The sequence below is a fragment of the Alternaria ethzedia genome (genome assembly GCF_023757985.1).
Source record: "Alternaria ethzedia strain BMP 0044 chromosome Unknown scaffold_8, whole genome shotgun sequence".
NCBI classification, from domain to species: Eukaryota; Fungi; Ascomycota; class Dothideomycetes; order Pleosporales; family Pleosporaceae; genus Alternaria; species Alternaria ethzedia.
In genome coordinates this window covers 261,938-289,463 of record NW_026056201.1, presented here as the reverse complement: position 1 = coordinate 289,463, position 27,526 = coordinate 261,938, and the positions used below count along the sequence as shown (strand labels likewise).

The 27,526-nt window shown below is 52.2% G+C and overlaps 9 protein-coding genes across 9 annotated transcripts; 5 read left to right on the top strand and 4 right to left on the bottom strand.

The window, feature by feature from the left end:
* Nucleotides 1-634: 634 nt before the first annotated feature.
* Nucleotides 635-2,320, bottom strand: J4E87_004312 (uncharacterized protein; the record flags this gene model as incomplete). Its single annotated transcript, XM_049375934.1, has 3 exons — nucleotides 635-1,169; nucleotides 1,242-2,097; nucleotides 2,158-2,320. The coding sequence occupies 3 exons, from the start codon at nucleotides 2,318-2,320 to the stop codon at nucleotides 635-637; spliced, it is 1,554 nt and encodes a 517-aa protein (XP_049234143.1).
* A 524-nt stretch (nucleotides 2,321-2,844) lies between these two features.
* On the top strand, nucleotides 2,845-3,936 carry J4E87_004311 (putative secondary metabolism biosynthetic enzyme; the record flags this gene model as incomplete). The annotated part of the gene is made up of 1 exon (XM_049375933.1): nucleotides 2,845-3,936. One exon carries the CDS (start codon nucleotides 2,845-2,847, stop codon nucleotides 3,934-3,936), a length of 1,092 nt encoding a protein of 363 aa, XP_049234142.1.
* Nucleotides 3,937-4,345: 409 nt separating this feature from the next.
* J4E87_004310 (uncharacterized protein) lies at nucleotides 4,346-5,719 on the top strand (the record flags this gene model as incomplete). The annotated part of the gene is made up of 4 exons (XM_049375932.1): nucleotides 4,346-4,352; nucleotides 4,466-4,500; nucleotides 4,548-5,328; nucleotides 5,403-5,719. The coding sequence occupies 4 exons, from the start codon at nucleotides 4,346-4,348 to the stop codon at nucleotides 5,717-5,719; spliced, it is 1,140 nt and encodes a 379-aa protein (XP_049234141.1).
* Nucleotides 5,720-5,929: 210 nt separating this feature from the next.
* J4E87_004309 (uncharacterized protein) lies at nucleotides 5,930-7,323 on the top strand (the record flags this gene model as incomplete). Its single annotated transcript, XM_049375931.1, has 2 exons — nucleotides 5,930-5,983; nucleotides 6,538-7,323. The coding sequence occupies 2 exons, from the start codon at nucleotides 5,930-5,932 to the stop codon at nucleotides 7,321-7,323; spliced, it is 840 nt and encodes a 279-aa protein (XP_049234140.1).
* A 1,245-nt stretch (nucleotides 7,324-8,568) lies between these two features.
* J4E87_004308 (putative secondary metabolism biosynthetic enzyme) lies at nucleotides 8,569-9,650 on the bottom strand (the record flags this gene model as incomplete). Its single annotated transcript, XM_049375930.1, has 2 exons — nucleotides 8,569-8,686; nucleotides 8,878-9,650. 2 exons carry the CDS (start codon nucleotides 9,648-9,650, stop codon nucleotides 8,569-8,571), a joined length of 891 nt encoding a protein of 296 aa, XP_049234139.1.
* Nucleotides 9,651-10,273: 623 nt separating this feature from the next.
* J4E87_004307 (Type I Iterative PKS) lies at nucleotides 10,274-18,224 on the top strand (the record flags this gene model as incomplete). Its single annotated transcript, XM_049375929.1, has 4 exons — nucleotides 10,274-10,427; nucleotides 10,487-13,718; nucleotides 13,783-14,669; nucleotides 14,725-18,224. The coding sequence occupies 4 exons, from the start codon at nucleotides 10,274-10,276 to the stop codon at nucleotides 18,222-18,224; spliced, it is 7,773 nt and encodes a 2,590-aa protein (XP_049234138.1).
* A 1,692-nt stretch (nucleotides 18,225-19,916) lies between these two features.
* On the bottom strand, nucleotides 19,917-21,581 carry J4E87_004306 (uncharacterized protein; the record flags this gene model as incomplete). Its single annotated transcript, XM_049375928.1, has 4 exons — nucleotides 19,917-20,409; nucleotides 20,461-21,386; nucleotides 21,431-21,461; nucleotides 21,574-21,581. The coding sequence occupies 4 exons, from the start codon at nucleotides 21,579-21,581 to the stop codon at nucleotides 19,917-19,919; spliced, it is 1,458 nt and encodes a 485-aa protein (XP_049234137.1).
* Nucleotides 21,582-21,986: 405 nt separating this feature from the next.
* J4E87_004305 (uncharacterized protein) lies at nucleotides 21,987-23,995 on the top strand (the record flags this gene model as incomplete). Its single annotated transcript, XM_049375927.1, has 9 exons — nucleotides 21,987-22,120; nucleotides 22,197-22,207; nucleotides 22,508-22,783; nucleotides 22,833-22,852; nucleotides 22,913-22,946; nucleotides 23,006-23,079; nucleotides 23,136-23,512; nucleotides 23,561-23,656; nucleotides 23,719-23,995. The coding sequence occupies 9 exons, from the start codon at nucleotides 21,987-21,989 to the stop codon at nucleotides 23,993-23,995; spliced, it is 1,299 nt and encodes a 432-aa protein (XP_049234136.1).
* A 602-nt stretch (nucleotides 23,996-24,597) lies between these two features.
* J4E87_004304 (uncharacterized protein) lies at nucleotides 24,598-26,171 on the bottom strand (the record flags this gene model as incomplete). Its single annotated transcript, XM_049375926.1, has 2 exons — nucleotides 24,598-25,896; nucleotides 25,944-26,171. The coding sequence occupies 2 exons, from the start codon at nucleotides 26,169-26,171 to the stop codon at nucleotides 24,598-24,600; spliced, it is 1,527 nt and encodes a 508-aa protein (XP_049234135.1).
* Nucleotides 26,172-27,526: the final 1,355 nt, after the last annotated feature.

Sequence of the window (27,526 nt, the reverse complement as noted above, 5' to 3'; positions counted from 1 at the left end):
TCGTACCATTTCTTTGGTGACAAAACCTGCCCACTACAACGGCGTGCGTTAGAGAACTTCGCCTTTTTTCCTCCGCCTGGATATCGTTGAGATGACTTTGGAGTGCTAGTAGTGGTGCTGTCGAAGTGTAACTTTTGGCCCCCATACACGGGTGGAATTGATTGATGGTGATAGTTCGCCGAGGCGGTAGCATGTTGTCTTATCTGAAAGTCGTCAGCGCATAAGAGACGGAGTCGCCTTGCGCACCAACTGGTGATACCAAGGCGATGTGCGGACTGGTAACATCCTATGGGGCGCAGCCGTAAGCAGCGCTGTGGGGCGGAGTCAGCTCGGTCATCGGTCATTGGAACATGGCCCTGTCCTCCACATCTGTTATTAGAGCGGGCTGTGACTTCAATTCGCCCAACAGAGATCATCTGTTTTGCGCATGGTGGTATGTACAACACAAGGTGTTTTGGCGTAACAAGATGTCAGCGGCGGTAGATCTGGGGTCCAGCAAAGTGCGCCTTCTATATACAGGAGCTAGATAAGCACCTCGTCTGACGTGCAGTCGTTCAGCGAGGGCAACGCTGTGCAAGCCGAATGGCTACCAGTGGTGAGTGTCGACATACCACTGGTCTCCGATGCATCCTCACTATCCGACAACGCCCTTCTCTCTCGGCACAAATCTACATATCACGGGTTCTGCACACTTAAGGTTAAGCTCAACCTTGATCTTCATCTCCTCTGATCCATTCTTCCCACCACCAAGACCACACCACTCTATCCCCTCGAACTCCTGCAGCAACCGAACGAGCACATACTGAATCTGAAACCTGCCGAACACTCTCCCAGGACACTGTCTCGGGCCAATGCTAAAGGGCAAGTAAGTTCCATATTTAGGTGACCAGGACTCCCAGCGCGATGGGTCCCAGATGTGTGCCGTGGGGCCGTATAAAGTGGGGTTGCGTTGTAGACCTGCAACTGAGTATACGATGATTTGGCCTTTCGCAACGGAAATAGGTTCTTTGCCTTCTAGACCGCCGCCGACGGGTAGGATGGCGTCAGTGCGGGCTTCGCGGATATTGAGACCGAGGGGGTGGTACATGCGCATCGATTCTTTGACGGTGTTGGCGAGGAGGTCGAGTTTGCGGAGTTGGGAGGTCGTGGGGAGGGTGTCCAGACCGATGCTGTGGAAACGATGTCGGTTAGTGGTATGTCCCTGTCTTTCATGCTGCCGTGGAAACAGATGTTGCACTTACTGCTCTTCCACCTCCCTCTGTAGTTTCTTCCACAACACTGGGTCTCGGGCGAGGTGGTATATCGTCCAAGTCGTCAAAATAGCACCGGGGTCTTTGGATGCCATCAGGACGGCAATGAGCTGACCGCGGATGAAATAACGATCACTTGGATGAGTAGAGACAAGATCTTCGACTAGGTTGAACTCCTTTTCTGTTTTCACATCGGTTTGGTTGTTGACTGGGAGGGCTAGCGTTTTTTCGATCAGATCATCGATGTAGTGTGTTAGGTCGCGGTATGCTCTTGGTGCAAAGAGCCAGTCGGGAAAGAGGTTTGCGAGACGTCCGAAAAGGAGACGATTCGTATTGAACGTAAGGAGTTCTTCCATGGCTTTGCGAAAGGGCTGCTCGTCTGCGGAGAGGGAGTTTGTGGATTCGCCGAGGAAGACTTGGGAGACTAGGTCGAGTTGGAACCTGTCAACCATGTCGTACACATCCACCCTTTCTGGTGAGCTCTCGATCAATCTCAAAAGCTCCTGCATGTGGACTTCAGCGGTAGGAATATCATCCGGGCGCACTCTCGACACGTGCGGCTCCAACTGCTCCCTACTCGTCTTCCACAAAGGCCCGTCCGTGGTAAACACCGAGTCTCCCAAGATACTACTGAACACATCATGTGGCGTCTGACCTTTGGCGAAGTCCGTAAACTGATCTGCCTGGATAGCCTTGATGTTCTCGGCTCGGTCGGTAATGAAAATGTCGCTGCCTAGTAAGTTCATTTCGACTGTGCGGCCCGGTATGGAGAGGACTTCGTCGCAGATGTATTCAACGAAGGTGTTGGAGTGAAGGCGCGTTATTAGGTTCCATGCCATGTCTAGTCCTGTAGTTCATGGGGTGGTCAGTCTTACCGTCATATTTAAGTGACGCGAATACTGCTAACCAAAGGGTAATCTGTACGGGAGGCGAGGAGCATGCGGGATCGATGATCTCGTCTTGTTGCCATCTTTCAATTTTGAGGCTAGAATAATAAGGAAGACAATCGTTACTGCGCCGTACAACAGCAACTTTGAGATATCGCCCTCTATAGTAGTTAGAACGCCCATCTTCGTGGTTGGTTACTGGCCAGATGAAAGTCTTGATGAATATAGGACGCAACGTCTTCCTCTAGATGTACAAGGACCGGCACATGATGTATGTGCTCATCCAGTTCGACTCCAGCGCTAGACTCGCTAGGAACTTGAAGGGAACCAACGGACTGGACCACGATCAACAGGGTACTGATTAGTCAAAGTCGTTCACCATGGCTAGATTAAACATGAAGCCGCTTGGGTGGGACTCCAGGTGCGTCGATTCGGGGTGACAGCGGATCGGCATGACTTCGGATAGGCTGATCTGGGGGTACTGCGGATGAGCTAACGGAGCGACTTCGGATAGGGCTATACATAAACGTTGCAGCAAGCGTTTTGCCGTGCAACGGCAAGCTCCATGAAGCCAGTCGACCGTGCCCTAACCACAGTACTTTTGTACTAGCCTCCGGCTCAGGTCGTAACACTCTAGCTCCAAATGGTTGAGGATGTCAGTATTGTGGTAACCATTTCTATCTCCCGGAACAACTGCTGGGCCATCAATGCCTGCACTGGTCGACTTCCCTCTCAGAGGGCTAGCTCTCATCGCCAAATGCGCCTTCGAGCCCATCGTTACCGGCCCTCTACTTGGCTTATTGCTATACGCCCCAGAGAAGACATGGAGATGCGCCTTGGAAGCAACATCCCTTTCGCATATCGTCGATGAATACAACTTGCTCCGCGTACTGGGGTTTCTAGCTGCTATCGGTATAGTCAGGAAGACCAATGCAGCTCTGAACGCGTGGGCAACAAACAACTGGCAAATATATGCCGGTCGTGGCTGGTACTGGCCCACTGAAATCGCAGTCGTCACTGGAGGATGCAGTGGAATTGGCAAAGCCATCGCAGAATCTCTCAATTCTCACGGAATTCGCGTGGCAGTGCTCGACGTGCAGGATGCGCCCAAGGTATCCGCATCGAACAACTTGTCGACATACTTCCGGTGCGACATTTCCAGCCCTGAATCGATAGAAAAAACAGCCGAGAAGATTCGCAAAGACCTTGGCAGTCCCTCGATTCTCGTCAACAACGCCGGCATCACGGGTTCTCACACCATTTTGAAAACGCCAAGCGAATTCCTCAGTCGTATCTTCGACACGAACATTCTTTCCCACTGGCGGCTAGTTCAACAGTTTGTGCCGGACATGGTCGCAAAGAACAAAGGCCATATCGTAACAGTCGCGAGCGTCAACTCATTCCTGACGAACTCGGCTAATGCGGACTATGTGGCAACCAAGACCGCGGCTTTGGCGTTCCATGAGGGTCTTACGAGCGAGCTGAAAATCTGGTACAAAGCTTCGGGTGTCAAGACTACGATCGCGCATCCGAGTTGGGTCCGCACGCCCCTGATTGAGGAGATGATCTTGAGAAGTGGCCAAGACCCAAAGATTTTCGAGAAGATGTTAATGCCAGAGGAAGTTGCTGAGGTCATAGTGAGGCAGATCATTAGCAGGCGTGGTGCTCAGTTGTTCATTCCTAGTATCGCGGCGCCTATCTCATGGTTGAAAGGGTTGCCGAGCTGGGTACAGGAGCTTGTGAGAGACGCGTTTGGGAAAACGAGTGCTGTCACCAGTAGTTCGATGATCGCGTACTAGATGTCAACACTCGATTAAAAGGTGTATTGAAGCATGGACGCCAGGTTGACGTTCCAGTGTTTTCAGTTTCTTGCTTGTGCCAAATTTGTCGTGAAGGCGATACCAGTCGGACGGGATACTCCCAAGTGACGTTGGTTGCGTCTCAACCCTCTAGACCGCTACAATTCTTCCCAGGTACACACAACTGCATGCAGGAGTTCTGATACGTGTCGAGAACACGTGGGAGACTTGTTGCGGTGAATCGAGCTAGAACGGGTACTGCCGGTACGAAGAAGGGCCTTTTCGGCTGCTTGGGGCATGGGCCCATGTCTAGTCGAGAGCTCGGCAGAATTCCCATGGTTAATCTCGTGGGCTTCTGATTCGTGTTTCATTTTGGTACGATACCAGGAAACCTAGCTGGGCTACTGTAATGTCGAGTGCGGTCACTCGCATGACGGGAATGAGGCGTTACCAGTACAGGCATTCCACACAAACCTAATTCGCAGGACCAGGACTCTTGCTTATCGTGCACGATCTCTTGGCTCTGTAGCTTTATTCGACGTCTTCGCACAATCGTGGATTCTGGTGACCAACCATCGCGTTCCGTTCAGTGTTGCTTCTCATTCATCCAGTATCCAAACATGGCTGCCGAATTCTCTCTGGCCGAGACGCCAATCGGCAAATACTTCGCATCCATGGCGGAGATGGGCGTATTGCGCGTCTTCGTTGAGCACGGCATCTTCGACGCCATTCCAGAAGAAGGTATCTCTCTCAAAGACCTTACGGAAAAGCTGAGCATAGAGTACAAACTTCTGGAGCGCTTCACGGCCTTCTTTCTCGCTATTGGCATGCTGACTAGCCCGGAACCTGGCCGTGTGGCGCATACACCGGCGTCAAAAGCATTCACTGACCCCCGCGTCGCGCAATTCTATTCGTACCTCTTCGACTTCTTTATGGGGCCAACGACGCGGTGGACAGACTACTTCGAGGCGAACGGGCTCGCTGAGCCGGCTAGATCGAATCGTTCGCCGGGAGGATTTGCGCTGGGCATGCCCGATAAGACAGCGTATGAAATCATGGCGGCGATCCCGGGGTTGGCCACAAGGATGAATGGGGCGATGGCCATTGACGGTGATATTCCTGTTACGGGGGTGTATGATTTTGGCTGGGTAGCTGCATTTGCCGCGGGAAACGTCGGTTCGGAGAGGGAGCTGATCGTTGATGTTGCCGGAGGGAAAGGTCAGGCGTTGAAGGCTATCTTGGAGGAGACACCTGCCATTCCTGCCGCCAGGTGTGTCCTGCAGGATCAGCCGCATGTCATCGCTGAGGCGGAGGAAGAGCACAAAGATTCTGCTGTTTTGGGTCCGGTGAAGAAGATTGGGCACAGCATCTTTGGAGAACAGCCCACCAAAGGTACGGAAATCGAGTTCTATCCTCTCAGGATACACGATACTTGCGCCAGGAAACAAGCTGACGGACCACTCTAGGTGCTCTCGTGTATTACATACGTCGCGTCCTGAACGACTGGTCCGACCACGAAGCTCTTCAGATTCTGAAGAACGTGCGCGCGGCTTGCGCGGACGACTCGCGCGTGTTGATTGCTGAGTATCTGCGCCCTGAACAGCCAAGTGTATACACTAGCACCGTCGACATGTTCATCTTGAACATCGGCGGAAAGGTGCGCAGTGAGAAGGCGTTTGCCGAGCTTGCTGCGAAGGCGGGGCTGATGATCGCGTCGGTGGTGAGGCATGGAAAGACAGAGTCGGCGGTGGTTGAGATGATACCCCAGCCACCGCCGATCTAGCTGGAGGGTGTCCAGATGTCGCGTCCGTGCGCACAGAGACCGAAATCCCAAAGCGTACTAGTGCAAACTGCAGACATGCTCGGGCCGTTCCCTACGCCTCTGTCACTGTTGCCGTAGAATGCAACTAGGAATCTACCGAGCGTGTATCATCGTACATAAACTGCTAGTTGCTGTTGTCGGAACGTTCCTCGGCCCTAGCCTCACACCGCCATGGTTGATCTGGATTCTGTGACCAACTCGTCCGTCGGCCGCGTCGGCTCCTCTGTGGGTACCCTAGGTGCTGGCTGACGTGCAACAACGGCGACCGGATATCTGTAGTCGGCACTGAGTCGAAGGGCCCACGAAGCGTGGGTGGGAACATTGCACTACTCCGCCGCAGATGCATGATCCTGGCTGAAGACCATGACTTAGCCGCTATGGGAAGCATTGAGACGGCATGCAATGTAAGGCTCGGTGCAATCGTCTTCCATAGTTGACTTCGCAACTGCGCGTGTTGAGCTATCGAACTCGGCAATCACCTTCTCCAGTGCATGGGATGCTGCCACAACCCGTATTTTGTATTCGTATACACTGCGAAAGAGCTTCGACAACAAGCTTTCTTCATTTTGCGCACAATGGGCTCCGCTTATACATGGCCTCTTGATGCACTCACTGACCATCAGGAGCTCCTCTCATTCTGGGTATTGTTAGAAGTCGCCCTATGCGCCGTATTAACCCCGGAGGAATGACACGTAGGATACCTCCACTGACGTACGCTACAGGTCTTTGGGCATACCTTATGGTCCGTTGTATACAATCTATACTTTAACCCACTTAAGAAAGTGCCCGGCCCGTTCCTGTGGTCTGTATCGCCACTCCCACTCCTGTTGATGTCATGGTCGAGCACGCCGCACAAACAGATCCTGGCCTTGCACAAGAGGTACGGCGACGTTGTCCGCACAAGCCCAGACTCAGTGTCATGCCTCCACGCAACAGCATGGAAAGAAGTGTACGGGCATCGTAAGCCCGGTCAACCAGAGAACCTCAAGCACCCAGGCTTCGTAGCCGAAGTCGCCTCAGGCATCATCGGGGCCGACACAGAATCTCACACGCATCAACGTCGTCTGCTAGCGCCCGCGTTCTCTGGGCAAGGCATACAGCGCCAGGAGCATATCATCCGCCACCATATCGACCAACTCTTCAGCTATTTTGGGGAGCACTGCGCCGAAGGTCAACCCCTGGACCTAGCCAAGTGGTTCAACTTCTTCTCGTTTGATGTCATTGGCGATCTCAGCTTCGGCGAGCCTTTTGCGAATATGGAGCGGAGGGAGTTTCATCCATGGGTTGCGACAATATTGGAGTTCTTCGTTGCGCAGCATGACATGGCACACTTCCGGCGGGCGTATCCGTTGTTGGAGGCGATGATAAGCCCGTTTGTTAGAATGTTTGCCAAGAAGATCATTGCGAAGCATAATCTGTTCATGCGTACTCAAGTTGCGAAGCGTTTAGCTTTGGAGCCTAGCCGGCCGGACTTCATTGAAGAGATGAAATCCGACAATGCTCAGGGAAGATGCGTGAGTGCATCCACAATGCTCTCTTGGTCCCAATCCCGCTCAAGGATCTAACGGCTGGGCGATAGGGCCTTTCCTTCGAGGCAATCTGCCACAACGCGAGCATCTTCGTCGTGGCCGGGTCCGAAACAACTGCAGTTGCGTATGACGAACCTTTCCTCTTTTGTCCATTTCATTTGGAAGTACCAATGTACTGACCATCTCTTGTGTCAGACTTGCTGGGGCAACTTATCTCCTTTGCACCCACCCTGAGACGCTCGCTAATCTAAGGAAAGAGATCGACGCATCTTTCGATAGCGAAGAAGAGATCACACTCCTCAGTGCGCAGCGTCTCAGATACCTCTCGGCTGTCATAGACGAGACCTTGCGTATTCATCCGGCTGCCGTGGGCTCAGTGCCACGACTGATTCAGTGCAATGGCGAGGTCGTCGGGGGGCACTTTCTGCCTGGAGGGGTAAGTCTCAAGAGCATCCCCGCAAATCCTTCTGCGGACTTCTGAGCACATCGCTGATTGCAATGGGAAAAACCTAGACATGCGTGGACATTTGGCACTGGGCGATGTATCATAACCCAGCCAACTTCACGGAACCAGAAGTTTTCGCCCCAGAGCGCTGGCTCGGAGATCCTCGCTTTGAAGCGGATAAGAGAGCGGCATTCCAGCCCTTCTCGACAGGAAAACGCAGCTGTGTCGGTCAGAAGTACGCCACGTCCTGTCTCAGGTATGAATACGAAAGATTTCGCTGACTGAGAATTCGTGACTAGTTTGGCACATTCCGAGATAAAGCAGATATTGACCCGGCTGCTGTGGAAGTACGATATTGAGCTTGCGGACCGCGAGTGGCTTGAACAACCATGGCACGATCAACGCGTGCGCGCATCTTACGTGCAACCGCCTTTGAACGTGAGGCTTATCCTCAGACGAGAGAGGTTAGATCCGGAGTAAAGATGTAGTGTGGGAACAGCTGAGGTTGCAATGATGATGAAGCTCAGGTGTTCTCTGCCCATGGGCAGGCGGGAGGCAGAAACCTCGGAGGCAGGAGCCGAGGCTCCGAGGGCTTGGCATGGATCTCGTCCCGCCATCTGTCGCGTCTCGCCGCGTCGCGAACAACAACCTTTCTCTTCTCCAATTCTTCGAACGCAGCTACCACCTATGTTACGGGCTAGGTTGCAGCTATATGAAGTGTCTTAAACCAGGTCAACTTCACTAGTAAGAAACTTGATGCGGAAAGAGCTGCCTGCGTTTTGATGACGTCAATATCTTTAGCACTGCGATATGGCAGTTTAATCTGACCCTCCCAACTAAAAGTCTTGCATTGCGCTGTGCGAAACGTCCATGGATTCCAACATCTGCCTGGTCTCGCTCAGAACCTTCTTTTCCAGATCGTCACCACGTCTCGAATACATCAGAACGGGATAACTACAACAGTGTCAGCAAAAACCTCAGTCAGAGTGCATCGTTGCAGTTTCTCGACTTACGGACGTACTCCCCACTCACTCAAGAAACCCCCATGGCTTTCTCGGCCTGCCACTACTACAGCATGAACATACGTACTGGCACCCTCCGCCAAACTTCTACCAAACAAAGCGAAGTACACTATCAACATATACCTCATGACAGCATTTGCGTTCAATGTACGCCAGATCTCCGTTTCTCCTACCAGCCCAGGACAAACTGTGTTGACAATCACCTCATCGGAGTTCACAAGCGATGCCAGCCTCCTCACAAAAATCATCTGTAACAACTTCTCGCGCGCATACCATTTCGTAACATCATACTTCTCGTCGAACTGCGGCAAGATTGGTTTTTCTTGGTCGAAATCCGCAAAATATGCCGTCGTCGACGTTACAACTGTGAGCCTCGCCGGCCGTCCCACCAACCCGGTTTTGGCTCGCAATATCGGCAGGAGAAGCACAGCCAACATGATAGTCGAGAGGTAGTTGACCTGGAAAGTCTGCTCTTTGCCTGTCTTGGGAGAGACAACATAGTCCTTGTTCTGCACACCGGCGTTCAAAACGACCATGTCCAGCCTAGCCAGAGTCTGACATCGTCTGGCAAACGCCGCGACAGGTTCGGGATCTTCCATATCTAGGATCCAGACTTCGACTTCAGCGCGTATAAACTCCCTGCGGAGGGCTTCTGCTGCAACGTCGCCTTTGGCCTGCGATCGGACGGCTAAAATGAGCCGAGAGAGATCTAGCTGGAGGAGCTGTCGCGCTGCCTCGAACCCCAGGCCGGTATTCGCGCCGGTGATAATGGCTGTCTGACCTTCAAGAGTGACTCCTGCTGCGATTGGCGGAGGATGCATGAACAGTTGGCGGTACATGAAGCCTATACCGCTTTGGAAGGTGAGGCGACTGTTGATTCGGTCCCACAAAGACATGTCGACTGCGTTGTGTTGAGATTCGGAGATACTGTTTGTGATCCATCATCAGAACACGTTACTCTCTGGAGGACTTTAGTGGCAGCGGTGAGCCCTCGAAGGTGAGGTGTTTGCATTTGTGGGTCAAAACGGTCCCTGAATCGTACTCGTATCATACGTAAAGCCACCGAGCTATGGCCTAACCACCGGAGTAATACCTAGCCACCGGATTACCCCCTAGCCACAATTCACAGAGTCCGGCCGGTTCAACAGCCACCGAGGTGGGTACAATCGCATGCGGTACTGACCGGTTTAGCGTCTCCACATACAGTAATGTGCCTGACACCATGGTAGCTACTCTGATCCTTTGACACAAGGAAGGTACTCATGGGTCATGACTATGATGGAAGCGGTTTTCGGCGAGATGCTTGTTGTATTTAGCAAAGCTTGGTCACTGTCTTTTCAACGAAACGAGCTTCTGCATATCGAATTCCCAGACTTGAACTGTACTTTCCGACCATCCCAGATAATCTTCCACGAACTTTATCGTTAAGCCTAGGAACATCTACGCTTGGCAAGAAGGTTACAGGACGTTGAAAAGCTTGTATTCGTTAAGCTTGAATACCACACCAGATACCGCAATCATGGCTACTACCGATAAGACAACACCCATAGCCATCATCGGCATGAACATGAAGTTCCCAGGCGACGCTGTATCCGCCTCCTCCTTTTGGGATTTGATAATGAGTGCTCGAAATGTGTCTAAAGAGATACCCGCCGACCGCTTCAATATAGATGGTATGCAACCATCCCCCCTACGGAAGCAAAAATGATCCCAAGCTAACTTGAACCAACAGCATTTTACCACCCCGACCCAAATCGTCTAGACAGCCTACGCATCCGACACGCCCATTTCATGGAAGAAGACCCCCGCAGTTTCGACGCCCCCTTCTTCAACATGTCCTACGCCGAAGCCTCGGTTCTCGACCCGCAACAACGCGGCCTCCTCGAAGGCGCCTACCGCACATTTGAAAACGCCGGAATACCGATGGGAACACTCTCTCGCTCTTCCACATCTGTCTACTGCGCCTCCTTCTCCCGCGACGGCGAGACAATAACAGGTCGAGACTTTAGTGCACAGTCCCGGTATCATGCCACAGCGAACGGGTCGTCAATGCTGAGTAACCGCATTAGTCATTTCTTCGATCTCGCAGGGCCGAGTTTGACGGTCGATACGGCGTGTTCATCAGGGTTGTACGCGCTGCATCTTGGTGCGCAAAGTATTCTTGCGGGAGAGAGCAAGATGTCGCTTGTCTGCGGCGCAAACACATTCATCACACCCGAGAGCCAGGCGCTTGCACTCAGTAACGGCGGGTTTCTGAGCGTGGATGGAAAGAGCTATAGTTTTGATGCCAAGGCGAATGGCTACGCGAGGGGCGAGGGTTTTGGCTTCGTCTTGCTGAAGCCGCTGGATGCGGCGCTGAGGGATGGCGACGTTGTCAGGGCGGTCATTAGGGCGACAGGTGCGAATCAGGATGGAAGGACGCCGAGTATCACACAGCCGAGCCAGCAGGCACAGCTGGATTTGCTGCGGGATACGTATCGTGTTGCAGGGCTCGATGTTGCTGATACCGACTACGCTGAAGCTCATGGGACTGGCACACCGGTTGGTGATCCTGTTGAGGCGGGAGCTGTAGGGCAGGCTTTCCGCGATGGTCGTAAGGCGGACAGACCGCTTTACATGGGATCTGTGAAAGCGAATATCGGTCATTTGGAGGGCGCTTCGGGTATGGCTGGTGTCATCAAAGCAGTTCTCGCGCTGGAGAATGCGGCGATTCCGCCAATTGCCATGTTCGAGAAGCCGAATCCTGCTATCGATGTAACTGGCCTGCAGCTCGCATTCCCAAGAGAAGCAGTCCCATGGCCAGCAACAGAAATTCGCAGGGCTTCCGTCTCCTCCTTCGGTTATGGAGGTAGCAACGCCCATGTCATCCTCGACGACGCATACAACTACCTGCGCACCCACGGCCTTCAAGGTTTGCACCAATCTGTCGGAGAGTCCATACATACCAACGGCCACAAAAATGGACACAGGAACGGTAATGGCGACGGCGTTCTCCCGTTCACAACTCCATACGCCATCATCCCCTTCTCAGCTGCAGACAGCGACGGCACGAAGCGCCAAGCAGAAGCCCTCCAGACGTTTCTCTCTTCAAACGAAGCCCCCACCACCGCGAACTTCCTCTCAAATCTAACACATACCCTATCCTCTCACCGATCTCTTCTCCAATTCCGGTCTTACGCCGTCATCTCATCCCCTACCGACGATCTCACCACTATCGTCTCGCCCAGCATCTTCAGCAGTACTTCCTCGGCCCCTGACTTGTCCTTCGTGTTCACAGGGCAAGGCGCACAGTATTCCCGTATGGCGGCCGGTCTCCTGCATTATCCCGTCTTTCGTCAGAGTCTCCAGGTCTGCGACGCGTATCTTGCTACTCTCGGTAGCACCTGGTCTGTGCTAGAGGAGCTCGAGAAGAACGAGGACACGAGTCAGGTGTCCAAGCCAGCGCTGTCACAACCTCTCTGTACAGCTATTCAGGTGGCGCTCGTCGATCTACTTCGCACATGGGGTATCATCCCCCGTGCTGTGGTTGGACATTCGTCGGGTGAAATTGCAGCTGCGTACTGTGCAGGTGGACTGGATCGCGAGAGTGCGTGGCGAGTGGCCTACTTCCGCGGTGTTGTCGCCGATAAGCTGGCGTCTGACCCAGCGAGAGAGCCGACGACAATGATGTCTGTGGGCTTGGGCAAGGAGGCTGTCCGGACATATCTGACGGCTGAGCCAACGGTGACTGTCGCATGCGAGAACAGTCCTGTCAACGTCACGTTATCGGGACCCACAGTGGCTATCTCGCGTTTGTTCGACACGCTGGATGCTGATGAGGTCTTTGCACGGAAGCTACCTGTGAAGATTGGGTATCATTCCGAAGCGTTGCGGGATGGCGCGGTGGAGTATGAGGGTTTACTGGCTGGGATACGCGCACCGGTAAGGGAAGGCAAGGAGCCAAGCACTGTCGCCTTCTTCTCATCCACTGAAGGCAGCTTCATCACACTGGAGGGTCTTGCGAGTCCGAGCTACTGGGTGAAGAACCTGCTCTCCCCAGTCCTGTTCACTGACGCAGTAACAGCGCTGGTAAGCGAACAGAAGCAGGTCTCCAAATTCTTCGTCGAGATCGGCCCTCAATCCGCTCTCCGACGCCCCGTCAAAGATATTCTCAAGCACCTAGGCGAAGGCGAGGAAAAATGGTCGTACGCAGCTGTGCTCAACTCTCGTCAGCCTGACGTCCGCACCCTCCTCGAAACCATCGGCGCTCTTTGGAGCGCTGGCCTCCCCATCGACCTCAACTTGCCCAACCAAGCCACTCTCAAGCCTACAGCCAAGCCAAAGCGACTAACAGATCTTCCCGCCTACCCCTTCTCCCGGGCCAAGCTCTACTGGGACGAACCCCGTCTCAGCGCCCTCTACTCCCAGCGCCCCTTCCGGCGACATGCTCTCCTGGGTCTACGCGAAAACGACTTCAACGCTGCCCAACCCACCTGGCATCACAAAATACGCCTCGCGGAAGCTCCTTGGATCGTTGACCATGCGCTCGAAGGCTCGCCGCTCTACCCCGGCACGGGTATGCTCGTAATGGCCATCGAAGCTGCGCGTCAGCTGCTTCCGCCTTGCGCAGCCATCAGCGGGTATAGACTTGAAAACATTCGTTTCATGCGCTCTATACCCGTGAACGAGACGGAGAAAGGCACCGAGGCCAAGATCTACCTACAACCGCGCCGGCATACTGCCAAAGACGCTGCACAAGGCGTGTATGACTGGCGCGTGTTTACTCTCGGCGGCAACGAGTGGATTGAGTGCGCGTTTGGTAGTATTCGCGTCGAGCTTGAGGAAAGTGAGCCGTCTCCAGAGACAACCTCGCGTAAAGCTAGATGGGTGAAAGCTGTGGGCGAGGAGCACGCAAGCGCGGCGAAGCAATGCACGTTGAGTGTGCAGAGCGCCCAGCTGTACGAGAACCTGAGTAAGAGATCTGGGTTAGTAATATCCAAGTACGAACTATATGTGAGACAAATACTGACTTCGTACACTCATCTTTAGGTTTGACTATGGGCCGTATTTCCAGGGCTTGCGGGATATCAAGTACTCTCGCAACGGGTGTGCAACTGGCACTCTTGCGCTTCGGGACTATGCGAAGAGTATGCCGTATGCCGCCGAGGACCCGTGTGTCATTCACCCCACAACGTTCGACTCGGTATTCCATGTGGGCTTTGTCTCGCTGAGTATGGGTGGGTGGGAACCGATCCCAACGCTCATGTTCAGTAACCTCAAGGACCTGTGGATATCGCACAAGCTGTTCACGCTGCCTGGCAACCCGCTGCTGCATGTCGCGACAAAGGAGGTGGCTCGCACATTCAGAGAGTTTGAGTGGGATGCAAGTACGTTGCTTGCTGAGACGGGCGAGCCGGTCATCGTCGCCAAGGGTGAGCGCGGAACTGTCATCGCTGGTGCGGGCAGCAGCACACGTGACGATGATGGTGCAAGTCGTTTCTCATACGGCATCGACTTCAAGCCCGACCTCTCGCTGCTAAGCAAAGCCGAGACAGAGACATACTTGAAGGCGCTCTTCGCGCGCGACCCGCAGTTCTCTCCTGACCCCAAGGACGCTGAGGCTGTCGACCGCGCGGACGCCATTGCGTTGTTTTTCATCGAGCAAGCGCTGGACAAGATCGAGAACGGCGAGCCGGTGACATTTGACAACCACCTGACCAAGTACGTGGACTTCCTACGCAAAGTCCGTGCAAATAGGGAGAAGTATACATTGGAGTCCCGAGGATTAGGGCATTTGAGCATTGAGGATGTCTTGCGCGAGGCAGATGACGAGCCGACGCAGAAGCTGGTGAAGAAGGCTGGTGAGCATTTATATGGGATCTTGACCGGGACGGACAATGCGCTACAGATTATCTTTGAAGGCAATCTGGCTAACGGTAAGTTGAACAACTCATACCGTGGACATGAACAGGTAGACTGACACAGAGACAGATTTCTACCACTGCGACTTCTACTCGCGCCACTACCGTAAGGCTGGCGCGTATATGAACATCCTTGCACACGCGAATCCTCAGCTCAGGATCTGCGAGGTTGGCTCAGGGACTGGCAGTGCCACCTCCAAAGTGCTACCGTTTCTGGTAGATGATGAAGGTCTTCAGGTTGATCAGTTGGTGCGCTTCAGCGAGTACGCCTACACCGACATCTCAGTCGGCTTCTTTGAGAAGGCTCGCGAGAAGTTCGCATTCGCAGAGAAGCATATGCGCTTCGCCAAACTGGATTTAGAGATCGACCCCTCTCTCCAGGGCTTCGAGCTCGGCAGCTACGATGTGATCATGGCCTGCAACGTAATTCACACCACATCGGATCTCATGAAATGTCTTCGCGATCTCTACGCCCTCCTCCGCCCTGGTGGCAAGCTCATCATGATGGAGACCACCGTCGACAACATTCGCGATGGCATTATCTTCGGCTTATTGCCAGGGTGGTGGATGCGCGAGGGCCATTGGTGGGAAGGCGAGGAAGTTGACGCCGTGCCCGGAGAAGACGAGGCGCTGGGACCGATTTTGACCGAAGAAGGATGGGACGCTGCGCTGAAGACCGCGGGCTTCTCAGGTGTCGACATGGTGTTTAGGGACAATGAGTACAAACCTCGGCACCGTGTCTCAACGCTCGTCGCAACGAGGCCAGAGGAGGCTGAGGTTCAAGCGCAGCTTGAAAGGTGGGTCATCATCGCGGATGCTGCGCAGGCTACTTCTGCCGATACGCTGATGGCGAAGCTCACTACTTTGCCGTGGATCGGCAAGACTGAGACACACACTCTCGAAGGTATCATTGCCGCTGGATTGGATTTGAGCAGCACCAAAGTCATCAGCTTGCTCGAGCTCGACACTTCCATTCTCGGCACCATCGCAGAACCCGAGTTCGAAGCCCTCAAAAAGATCAGCTTGGACGCCAAGACAGTCCTCTGGGTGACACGCGGCGGCAGTCCTGGTGCTGGCAACCCCGCCGCGGAGATGGCAGTCGGTTTCTCGAGAAGTATTTGCTCCGAGCGGGGTGATCAGGCCTTCGTCACCTTGAGTTTGGAGACCAATGACCCAGCTGAGGGAGCGAGCCATGTGGTCCGTCTCCTGGAGCACTTCCACAAGATAGGAGACAAGAGCGCAGACGCCGATTCCGAGTTTGCAGTGCATAACGGCTTCATCCACATTCCGCGAATCGTCCCACAGAAGAGCGTTAATCAAACCCTTGCCGCGCGCGCGAAGCTTCCCGACAAAGTCAGCTTCACACTTGGCCAAGCATCCCCCAAACCGCGCATAAACTTGACCATCCAACAGCCTGGTTTGCTCGACACCCTGTACTACACCGAGACCATCCCTTCCAGCACAGAGCTGCACCCGGGTGAAGTTGAAATCGAAGTAGCAGCCGCTTCCCTCAACTTCCGCGATGTAATGATATCCCTGGGTCAAGTGCCAGGCGATGGTCTCGGCCTCGAAGGCTCTGGCACCGTCATCCGCGCTGGACCAGACTGCACGTTGCAGCCTGGGGACCGCGTCATGTACTTCATCTTCTCGACGGGTGGCTGCTGTGGAACCTACGTGCGCTGCGACGAGGCATCGACTCGTAGGATCCCACGCGAAGACATATCGTTCTTGGATGCGGCTGCCATTCCTGCTGTATGGGCTACGGTTGTGTATGCTTTCGACTATGTAGGACGGCTGCGCAAGGGCGAGAGTGTATTGATTCACGCCGGTGCTGGTGCGGTGGGACAGGCTGCTGTGCAGCTCGCGCAGCTGCGTGGGGCGGAGGTGTTCGTCACGGTTGGAAGCGAGTGGAAGCGCCAGCTGGTCAGGGAGCTTTACGGCCTCGCGGACGACCACATCTTCCACAGCAGAGAGGCGAGCTTCGTCGACGATGTGTTCCATGCCACAGCCAACCGCGGTGTTGACGTCGTCCTGAACTCTCTAGGAGGCGAACTTCTCCAACACTCATGGCGCTGCACAGCGCCCTTTGGTCGCTTCATCGACATTGGCAAAGCCGATATCCTCGCCAACAACACGCTTGAGATGGGCCACTTCCTGCGCAATGTCACATTCGCAGCCGTGGACGTCGCGGGTATGTACGCTGAGAACAAGCCCCTGATGCAACTCGTGCTCGACGACGTCTTTAGTCTGTTCGCGGCGAATCCTGAGCTCCACAATCCCAAGCCGCTGCATGCGTTTGCGCCGAGTAAGATTGAGGAAGCGATGCGCGCGTTGCAGGGCGGTAAGATTGCAGGGAAGGCCGTCATCGATTTCGAAAAGTCGGGAGATGTGGTGGTGTATCAGCCCGCGCAGAAGCCGGCGTACGCGTTTGAGGAGCAAGCTACATATGTCATTAGCGGTGGTTTGGGCGGTTTGGGGCGCGAGATCATGCGCTGGATGGCGTCCCGCGGCGCACGGCATTTCCTCGTTACCTCGTCGCGAGGCGTAGCTGGACGCGCCGATGTGATCGCCTTCATCCAAGAGATGGAAGCCCAAGGCGTCGTAGTCCATGCGCCGGCGTCGGATATCTCGAACCGCGCGGTCCTCAAGAGCACCCTCGAGGAAGCTAGCAAAACGCTGCCGCCGATCAAGGGCTGCATCCAGGCGGCGATGGTGTTGTCGGACAACATGCTCTCCAACATGACCGTCTCGCAGTTCCACCGTGCACTGGCGCCCAAGTATCAAGGCTCGTGGAACCTTCACGAACTCCTGCCCAAGGATATGGACTTTATGGTCTTCCTCTCCTCCATGAGCGGCATCATCGGCAACCCCGCGCAAGCCAACTATGCAGCCGGTAACACTTTCGAAGATGCGCTCGCGCGGCACCGTGCCGCCAGTGGGCTGAATGGCGTCTCGTTCGATCTCGGTTTGGTGCTAGAGGCTGGATGGGCGAGTGACAACTTTGAGGACGTGACGAAGAGTCTGCGCGCTGGGCTGGGTGGGCTGACGCAGAAGCAGCTAATGGCGATTCTGGATGTCTTGTGTGATCCTGGATACGATTGTGCCGGCGGCGCGGCGCAGGTGGTGAACATCCATGATAAGCCTTCGAAGCTGTATCGGATGTTCCAGGACGGCGTTTTGCACTGGGTGGGTAAGCCGCTGTTCAAGAATCTCCTTCGTCTGGGTCAGGTCGAGTTGGTCAACGGCACCGGGGCTGGCGGCGAAGGCGAGGCGGCAACCGTCGACTATCTCGCTCTCATCAAGGCGGCCGCTGGTACGAAGGAGGCTGCGCAGATTGTAACGTCGGCGTTACTTGGAAAGCTGAGTAAATCGCTGTCGATACCGGCGGAGAATCTCGACGTAGGCAAGCCAGCCTACGTGCTTGGTGTTGACTCGCTCATTGCGGTTGAGCTGCGGTACTGGTTCCTTAAGCAATTCGGCGTTGAGGTTCCTGTGTTCGTCATCTTGAAGAAACAGCCGGCCGTTGAGTTGTGCCAGCATGTAGCGGATCAGGTCATTGCAGCTAAATGAGGTTTGTAGGTCGCGACGCGACGCGACGAGGTTGGCGTCGCTAGCTGCGCGGGGCAGCCGCTCACGACTCCGACGCAGCGAGGCCCACCACCTTCGATAGACCATCAACATATTTGTGAAGACAACACAAGTTCATTTTAGAATAAAACAGATTGCACATAATTCTAGGCGGCCTTAAGCCCTAGTTTATGTTACACTTTGTAGAGATTAAATTTTGTTCTATCTAATTACTAATAAAGCTACTAACTTAAAAATTCTAATAAGTTAACTAGCCTAATAACGCTAAATTTATAATATATAGCTTATTTATTTCTATAATAGTAATAGTAATAGTAATAGTAATAGTAAAGCTATAATTACTATCTTTAATAGCTATTTATAATACTATACTAAACTTATATAACTATTCTTCTAACTTCTATAGTAGTATTAGACTATATAATAATTATATTTAGCTTTTTTACTTATTACTATATATAAGTAATAACATCTACTTTATCTATAAGACACTTTCTCTATACTAAATATAAGCTATAAAGTTTTTCTCTATATTATTATAATCTTTTTTAGCCTTTCTTACTATCTTTTATAATACTTTAATCTATAACTCTACTAACTCTCTTTCTTATTTATTAAGCTTACTATTCTTTAGGTATACTTAAAGAATAATAGCTATAAGAGTAAGAGAGTTAACTATTATAATAAATATCTATATTTTTCTATTTATATTACTAGATAAAGATATCTCTTTAAGATCTCTAAGGCGCGTGTCTTTTTAGTAATAGTAGAGTTAGATATTACTAAAGTAGATAGAAACTTAATATAAAAGAGAATTCTAGTAGAAGAAGTTAGAGAGCTATTCTATAAGACTAGCTTTAAAGTTAAGGTTAATAAGAGTAAGCCTTAATAAAGAAGGCGCTTATAGTATCTAAAGTATAGAGTAAGAGTTCTTACTATTATATAAAAGAAAGATAATACTATTAGTAATTTATTTATAAGTTATCTTATAGTAGAGGCTATTAAGTAGTAGAGGTTTATAAAAAATTCTAATATAGTATAAGTATAAAGAGAGTACTAGCTTTAAAGAAATATAAGAAGATATACTAACTTATATATAAGAATATATAGTATATTTACTTTATAACTTATTCTAATAGTTTTTTAACTAATAAGCTATAGTTATATTACTATTTTATCTAAATTTTAAAATAATAAAGTAATTATATTACTTATATAGCAATTTTTTTTAAGATAAGCTACCTACTAGAGTATTAGCTACTAAGCTAGAAAGGCTTAGCGCGCTCTTACGTATACCTTTATAAAGTACGTGTTATACTTTAATTATAACTTTTAAGACACTTAGTAGAGAGCTATTATCTATTTAAGCCTAATTTTTTAATTCTAAGATACTCTATTACGCTGTAAACACAAAACATAATTCTAAGAAAGCTATTACACTAATCTGTTTGCCGAGCTTTCAGTTCTAAGCGAAGCTGATTTGATCGACCCGTGAAGTTACGTACTAATCTATAGCGGACATCCGTGGCAAACCTCGCGCCGACGACAGCAAGGTCTCCGGGCCCTCCACGACGTGCAACGCAAGAAGATACATTGCTATGATCGACGCTTTCTGCGACCTTCCTAATCGGGTAATTTATTTGAGGTTTGTAGGCTGTTGTAGGTTTGTTAATTTTACACCTGAGAAATCTTGAACCCGCCCGGCAATTGACTCTGGTAGACGCCTGTCGGATCGTACTTCTTCGCGACCGTCTTCATGAACGCCACCTTGTCAGCACCATAAGCCGAAAGTGGATCCTGGTCCTTATCGGCATAGTTGAGGTACAGGTACTCCACCGCTGTGCCTTTCTCTGTGGCAAACTTCTGAATGCCGTCGGTCAGCATCTTGCCCTGAGTAATGAACAGGTCATCATCCTTCGCCTCGGACCAAAGCAGGTATGACTGATACATAATGAAATTTTCAGTGTAGCGTTCCAACCCAAGCACGTTGCCGCCTCTGGCTGTGCTGTTCGCCGTGTAGTTTGTGGCAAAGACCTGGTGCAAGCATGAGATGCGCCATTGTCCAGAGGCCTTGGCTCGAAGCTCCGTCAGCATGATGTCGTAGAGACGCGCTGTCTCCTGAAGAGTCTCATAATCAATCTTGTATGAGAGGGTACGGAATTGAACTCTAGTTGCTTGTATTAGCGATAGTCTTACATCGAAGACAGCAGAGACGTACCGTTTAGTCGTGTCACTACCAAACTCGGCAGCAATTGCGCTCATTGGCTGGATCTTGGTAGAATCGCTGAGGGTGTTGTTGACGGCGAGAAACTCTCTGTAGGCATCCGGGCGAGCCACAGGTTTGGTGTAATCAAACGCAGCTCTTACGACGTTCACGGGACTCGCTGTTGAGTATCCTTGGAAGAGGATCAGAGCAGCGTTTGGATCTCTGTTCGGGTCGAGACCAAAGTCGACGAGCGACTTGAAATGCTGGTTGACGGTGGATGCCGGCCATGAAACGATACCTCCCCAGAGGTCTTCGTTCTCAAATGTCTCCATGTCGTAACGTGTTACGATGCCAAAGTTGCTATTACCCCCTTTGAGAGCGGTGAAGAGATCAGCATTAGAAGTCTTGTTGGCATTTACGATGCGACCATCGGCAAGGACGACCTGGAAATTGATCACGTTGTCACATGACAATCCAACGCGAGGTGCGTAGTGAGATATCCCACCACCCAGTAGGTAGCCACCAACGCCGACGGTACTGCCTCGGCCTCCGGCCACCATACGTCCTAATGGCTCAAGAGCTGCGTAGACAGAGCCCCATCGCGCCGCTGGTAAGATGCTTGCTACCTCAGAATCAGCATTGTAGGTGGTTCCATTCATGTTCAGCAAATCGATTGTGACGCCGTCGTCGACGTTGTTGGCGCCAGGAATCGGAGTATGGCCACCAGATCGTACGGCAAATTTGCAAGTCTTCTGCGTGCTGGCAGTCGTAAGAGCCTTGACAATTGTAGCCACTTCCTCGGCGTTTGTGGGCTGTACGATACATTTGGGCGACAGTCTGCTCTTTCCATCGAAGTAAGAGGCAATACTCGCGTCGTACGCATTCTGACCAGGGTAGGTTACGCGCTTGGCTACAAGACTCTGGGTCAGAGCTGTGCACTAAAGAAAGTCAGAACAGCCTCACAAGGCAACATGAAGCTTACACAGTAGGATTCGTTTTGGGCGCGCGTTACGCTGAGCAGGGTCGCGGTGCCCAAGGCCAAGCTCAGATAAAACATGATGCAAGAACAGGCGGTGACTGGTCCTTGACGAGGAGGACGAAACAGCTCAGAAGTTTCTAAGATACCGGGTCATCAGCCTTTTGATACTGATCCCATAGGTGGACCAGATGCCAGCCGAGATGTGAAAACTCATTGACCGAGTCAGCAAGACCGCGGATGGCAGCAGCCGAAGATGATCTCCACGCTCCGTTAGATCATTCCGGCAGAGACCTCCGTGCCGACTGCATCAACTCGACTACATCAAATCTGGAGTCTGCCGTGGAATTTGTGGCGAGTCTGGGCATCGTGACCATGAGGGAATGGGGAAGGAGGAGCATTCATCGGAGAAACTTACTAATCAAGCCGGCGCTAATCCCAACAGAGTAACGCCCAGCCATTTTCTGGAGTCAACGGAAGCACGGCTGCGGCGTCTTCTACACGAAAGGATCAACGCCGTTGCGGCTCTGCCGTCTTATCAAGCAACACAACTCTTCATCCAATGACAGCAAGTAAGAACACGGCTGAGCAGATGATGGACCCGCAACCCGTTCGCCTGCATCCTTCGCGCATGTTCTCCTTTCCCGACCCTGTCCCGCAGGATTCAGCTAGCAGGAACGCTACGGCAGTTCCGCTGTGCGGCACGACGGGAGCTCTGATTCAAGCCACTGTACATCATTTCGTGGAATGAAGGCTAATTCGACACATGTAGAGTCTACCTGGGTAGGTACTCGATGCAGATAACCTTGAGATCTCAGGTGCACCCAGATAAGATGGATAAGGCTGAGAGTAAACACGTTGCCTACAAGCTAAGTCGGAAGTGTTGCGCTATCGATAAAATCAGATCGAGATTCATCATTGCCATTACAGGGGATAGACAGGACGCATTGCATTATGCTCTCAGCCTCGCTCAGAGTGGCGGCACATGAAATGTCCGGATCAATCAACCTGCTTCGCTTAGACGGATTACCATTTGGCTGGATCTGCCAACCCAGCTTGTTTTGAATCCTGCGAGACAGCCAGACTCAAATCGACGTAATGCCCCCGTCGCGCTGTTGAAAACATTCCAATTTGAGGGCCGCTTCCACAGCAAGCACGCTCGTAGGAAGATGGTGGATCTCACTCAGCCAATCGTACGCGCACCAGATGACTACGTGGTAGACCTCGAGAACCCACAACGACGAGGTGAAGTCATCATCCTCTGGATTGGAATCGTGGGAACGATCATCTCGACGTTTCTTTTGGCCGTTCGAGCCTACACCAAAGCTGTGTTAGTCAAGAAATTGTCGTCTGATGACTGTAAGTCATTCCCGTGAACGCGATGCATCTTTGCTAACGGCTGCACCAGATTGCCTGCTCCTTGCATGGGTAGGTGTCCACGATCCTTCTGTCGAAGAAAGCTCATAGCTGACATGAGCTGATTGGCAGGTCTTTGCGATACCTGTACAGTTACTCATTATTTGTAAGTTCTGTCCACTGCTTCCTTTATCTTATGGAACGAGATTCATAACAGCATTATAGACAGGGCACCAGCAGGTCTCATTGGTGTACATGCCTGGGAACTTACCGGCCATCAACTGAACATTATCGCGAGAGTCGGTCTCCTGTGGGCAACCTCGGCGGCAGTTTTTGCTAACTTCTAGAACTCTAGATAACTCTAACAACTACTGTACTATACTCGCCAGCTCTCGCCTTCGCAAAGCTGTCATTCCTTTGTCTCTATCTAAACTTAAGCCCCGCGCGCGGCTTTCGCGCTGGAGTGTACTTCACCATATTTGTTGTCGTCGGATCTTGTGTCGGTATTGTTATCTCTTTACTTGCAGCATGCAAGCCGTTTGCGAAGAATATCGACGTCACCATCACAGAAGGGCAATGTTTGAACAAAGCAGCATTATACATCGCTACCGGGGTGCTGAACATCATCACGGATATCATGGTCATCATCCTACCGATACCCATGGTTCTGCGACTACAAATGTCGAGAGAGCGGAAGATTATGGTGATAGGCATCTTCAGCGTTGGCTCGATGTAAGCCTTCAAGTTCAAGCGCGCGAGTATCGCTGACTAAGGATCTAGTACATGCGTGACAAGTGCGGTGCGCGTTGCATTGCTTCCCCCAATGTTGACTTCCAAAGACGCTTCCTGGGACACGGTTTATCCTAGTCTGTGGATGTAAGTGCGCAGCTTTCGTCAAGCATCAGCTCTTTGCATCCCTCACTAACACGATCCACTAGTCTTATCGAAGCCAGTCTCATCATCATCACCGGTTCTCTCCTAACCCTGCGGCTATTCCTCAGGCACGTGGCCCCCTCTTTGGTCGGCAGTCCCGAAGCCACTCGACCATCGGCAACACGACAGGACTTTGGATTCGAACTACAAGAACACGGAATGCTTGATGCTTATGATCTCGAGGATGGCGCATCTGAGAGAAAGATACTTGGAAAGCAATATGACAATGGTGACAGGATGCAGTCATCTAGAAGCTCGGAGCACGAAGGCTGTCACAAGTAGCAGGTACTTGGCTCCGATAATAAGCCTTGACAAGCGTCTGGACGCAGTTTGCTTAAATACGAAGACTATGCCATCAGTTTCACGAACTACATTATGTACCAGCATCTCTTACTCCACATGGTTTGCTTCGAGCCATGCTTTTCACTTTGTGCTCTTGGGCATTGTTTCAGCTGCCTTCTTTATATGCAATTTGCTCGATTCGCTTCTGAGATGCATTATGTCGGGTCTTTCCAGCCTGGTTGCACAGCCACTCTGATCAAGGCGCTGACGCACTAGTGCTATCGACAACCAAACTAGAGCCACACTCCAAGCTAGCCGGCCGGGTACCTTGCATCCGTCCGCGCTATAGCGTTGCGCCTCCTGTGTTAAATGACAGTTGACTATGAATGTCGATATTTCTTGTTAGATGGAAAGTCACTCAGGCGGTCATCAGCAAAGCAGGTCAGGAGAACGATGCCCAGGTGAAGTAGAAAGAATGTTTTGTATTCATCAATCATATATCTGATGCGCTTGCAGATTTACAGAGAAAAGAGCCCCTGAAAGGGAGATATCAAAGCCGTTAATTTGGACATCGCAGGGTTCGTCCGCAATCCATGCCGCGTCTACCCATACAAAACCACCGGAGTAGCTTCTGCAGCCTTTGCGACCGTAGCCAGGGTCGACAGGGGAATCCACCTAGCAGCCACGGAAGCCTTGCTCTGCACCGGCGCCGCACCACCATCGTTGTTGTTCTGGCAAGTGCCGCCGGAGCACTTGTGATAGATGCTCATCGCATTCGCACCGCCACAGATCTGCTTGACGTTGCCCACACAAGACTTGGTGCATGAGCCCATGATACCGGCCTTGGGCGCGTACTTGGGGTTGAGGCTGTTGTTGCAGAAGCATTCGTTGCCGTTCTCGGGTGCTGCGTAGGTGAAGCCGCGGGCATTGCAGTAGTCGACGCAGATCTCAATGGACATGTAGTCATTGAAGGTCCATGAACCGTTCATGGCGCGGTCGCTCACGTTGTCGGACCCACAGCCAACGTACTCCCAGCCTTGGATCGCGGTCAAGTCGTCGTGGTCGGTGGAGCCGCCGTCTGTTGATGGTGTGGTGCTGTCTGGGCAACTTCCTGGTGCAGCGCGTTGCGGGCCATAGGTGACGGGGTTGCAGCCGGGGAGTGCAGCAAGCTTTCCACTGGTCTTCTCATTGACCGATACTGGGATCTTGCAGTCGTTGCACTCTCGGTCGGTGAACATGGTCACGGCTGTGCAGTCTTCCACCGCACCTCCGGCGTCGTTGCAGTTGTCGACAGCGTTCTGAAGCACGTTCACGTCCCATCCGTTCAGGAAGTCGCCGTGGAGACCAAAGCCGGTTGCATCTCCTTGAGCGAAGACAAAGGGGTGCTTGCCATCAACCCACTGGTCTGCGAATAGGGCAGTGTCGTAGAAGATCTCGAAGAAGATCGAAATCATGTGCACGGGATGCGAGGCTGGGCAGTTGCCGCTGTTGTACACATTGCCCTCCGGGTAGCTCATGTGACTCTTGTGATCGGCAGGGTCAAGGGTTTTGCCGTCCCAGCACTGAGGAAAGTAGACTTGGGCTCGGAGTCCACCTGGGCATGGGTAGTCGGGGAAACCGTTAGTTTCCGGTTTGTTCGCACCAAGGCAGTTGAAGGAGATGCCCTGGGCGGCAAGACTGCCGTCGTAGCTGCGAGTGAATGGGTCACCGGCGACCATGCGGAAGCCCTCCGGGAAAGCGTGGAGTTTCTCAGTCTGATTGGTGCCTCGACGCTGAAGGTAGTAGACGGTCATGCCGCCGTTGGTGTCGTCTGGGTCACCCATAACCGGGACAGGAGCAAAGCCGGATCCGTCCTTGTATTTGACGTAAAGCTGCGGCGTCCAATAATTGGACATGTCCTCCTGCAAATCGTTAGTCATGTAGCACCAAAACGAGGTGACTGTCTTACCTTGATCGTGCATGACGAGCACTTGGAAGCTCGGGTGTCTGCGTAGGTCATGGAGGCTTTGAAGGCCGCTCCGCCTGAGATCGTGTGGACATGGCCAGAAACGGCTCCAGGGTTGACAATGGGATCAAGTCGCTCTCTGACAGTTCGTCCCGGGCAAGACAATCGGAAGAAAGCATCTGAGGAAGCAGCAAGCCCAAGGGCAAGAAGAAGAGTGTTGGTGCTGAACATGTTGGAGATCTTGAATAGAGAGTAGAAGAGAGAGGTGAAGATGGTAGAAGTGAGGTGCTGGTGATGATAATGATGCGTTGGAGACACGAGCTTTATACCGAAGTGAAGGTAGATACTGCTGGTGAATGCTAGTCCTAAACCCGTGTGACAGATGTCAAAATGGAAAGCGTGGCACACTAGAAAGGTGATGATGTCGGATGTCTTTGTTAATCAGTAGCCCCGAATCCTTAGGTCAAATATATCAGTCTAGGCGCAGAGGTAGTATGTATCGGGCAGAAGATGTGAATTCTAGCCGGTGGGCGTTTGTCGTGGCTGTTTTCTCGATCTCAATCATCGCGCGAAGTCGGTTTCTGACAGCCGCCAAACGGCGTGTCGCAGTCCCACATTCATTACGCGTGACCTCACTTTCGAGTTAGGAAATTAGATGAAAGAGCAAATCGTGGCTTCCAGGATGGCTGTGAGACTTAGCGTCCAGACGCACGCTTCTGGACGTGTATCACCTTGCCAATTTGAAAGAGGCCATATCCACACGCCATTGTTTTCGCCGTCGGTCACCGAGATGCGTCCATCTCCGAAAAGCGACACTGAATAGCGCGAATTGCTGCATGCGATAGCGGTACATACGAATGGGTGTGCGGTCCAATCCCGCGCACGCAAAAGGCGCATGACACCTCGACTGAAATCTGAATGGCGAGTCCTATTCGTCCGCAGCCAAGAGATGACCAGTCTTGTGGTGGATCTTGAGAAATCCTGGCTCTATCGACTATCAAGCTTTTGTCCCTGGAGTGAAACCTTGTCTGAGATGCAATTCTTTAGCATGAACGGGGAATCCGGAAGTAAGGCCTGTCACAATATCGCCTTTTCGACCTCTTGCCCGGCTACAAAACCGTGAACGAGATCTAAGGGGAAAGGGAGCTATACTATCGAGTAGCGCTCATCGAAGGCCCTCTTTCAAAACTTATCCTAGATTCTTTGTTGCTGGTTCAGAAGAGACTACCCAAGGACAGCTTCTCGTGGTACTGCGATGAGCCACCCACCTCATGACATGTGGGCGGCAAGCCACTCGCAAATTCCGCATTACCAACAACAAACACAATGCCGACAATCCCCTTCATGCGATTGATATCAGGGACCATGCGGATGCTTACCATTAGCTCATTTCCAACTCCCGCGTTCATGCTAGAGGCAGTTGCCGGGCGGCCGCATCCCCGGAGTCGAGATGTTCGATAGCGTTGGTGCTAGCCGCAAACGGCTAGACCATGTCAAACGATTGCGATTGCGGACCCGGCAGATGGCCCGGGAACGTCTCGGAACCCTCCCCACGCTCCCCTGCAGGACAAAATCCCATGAACTCC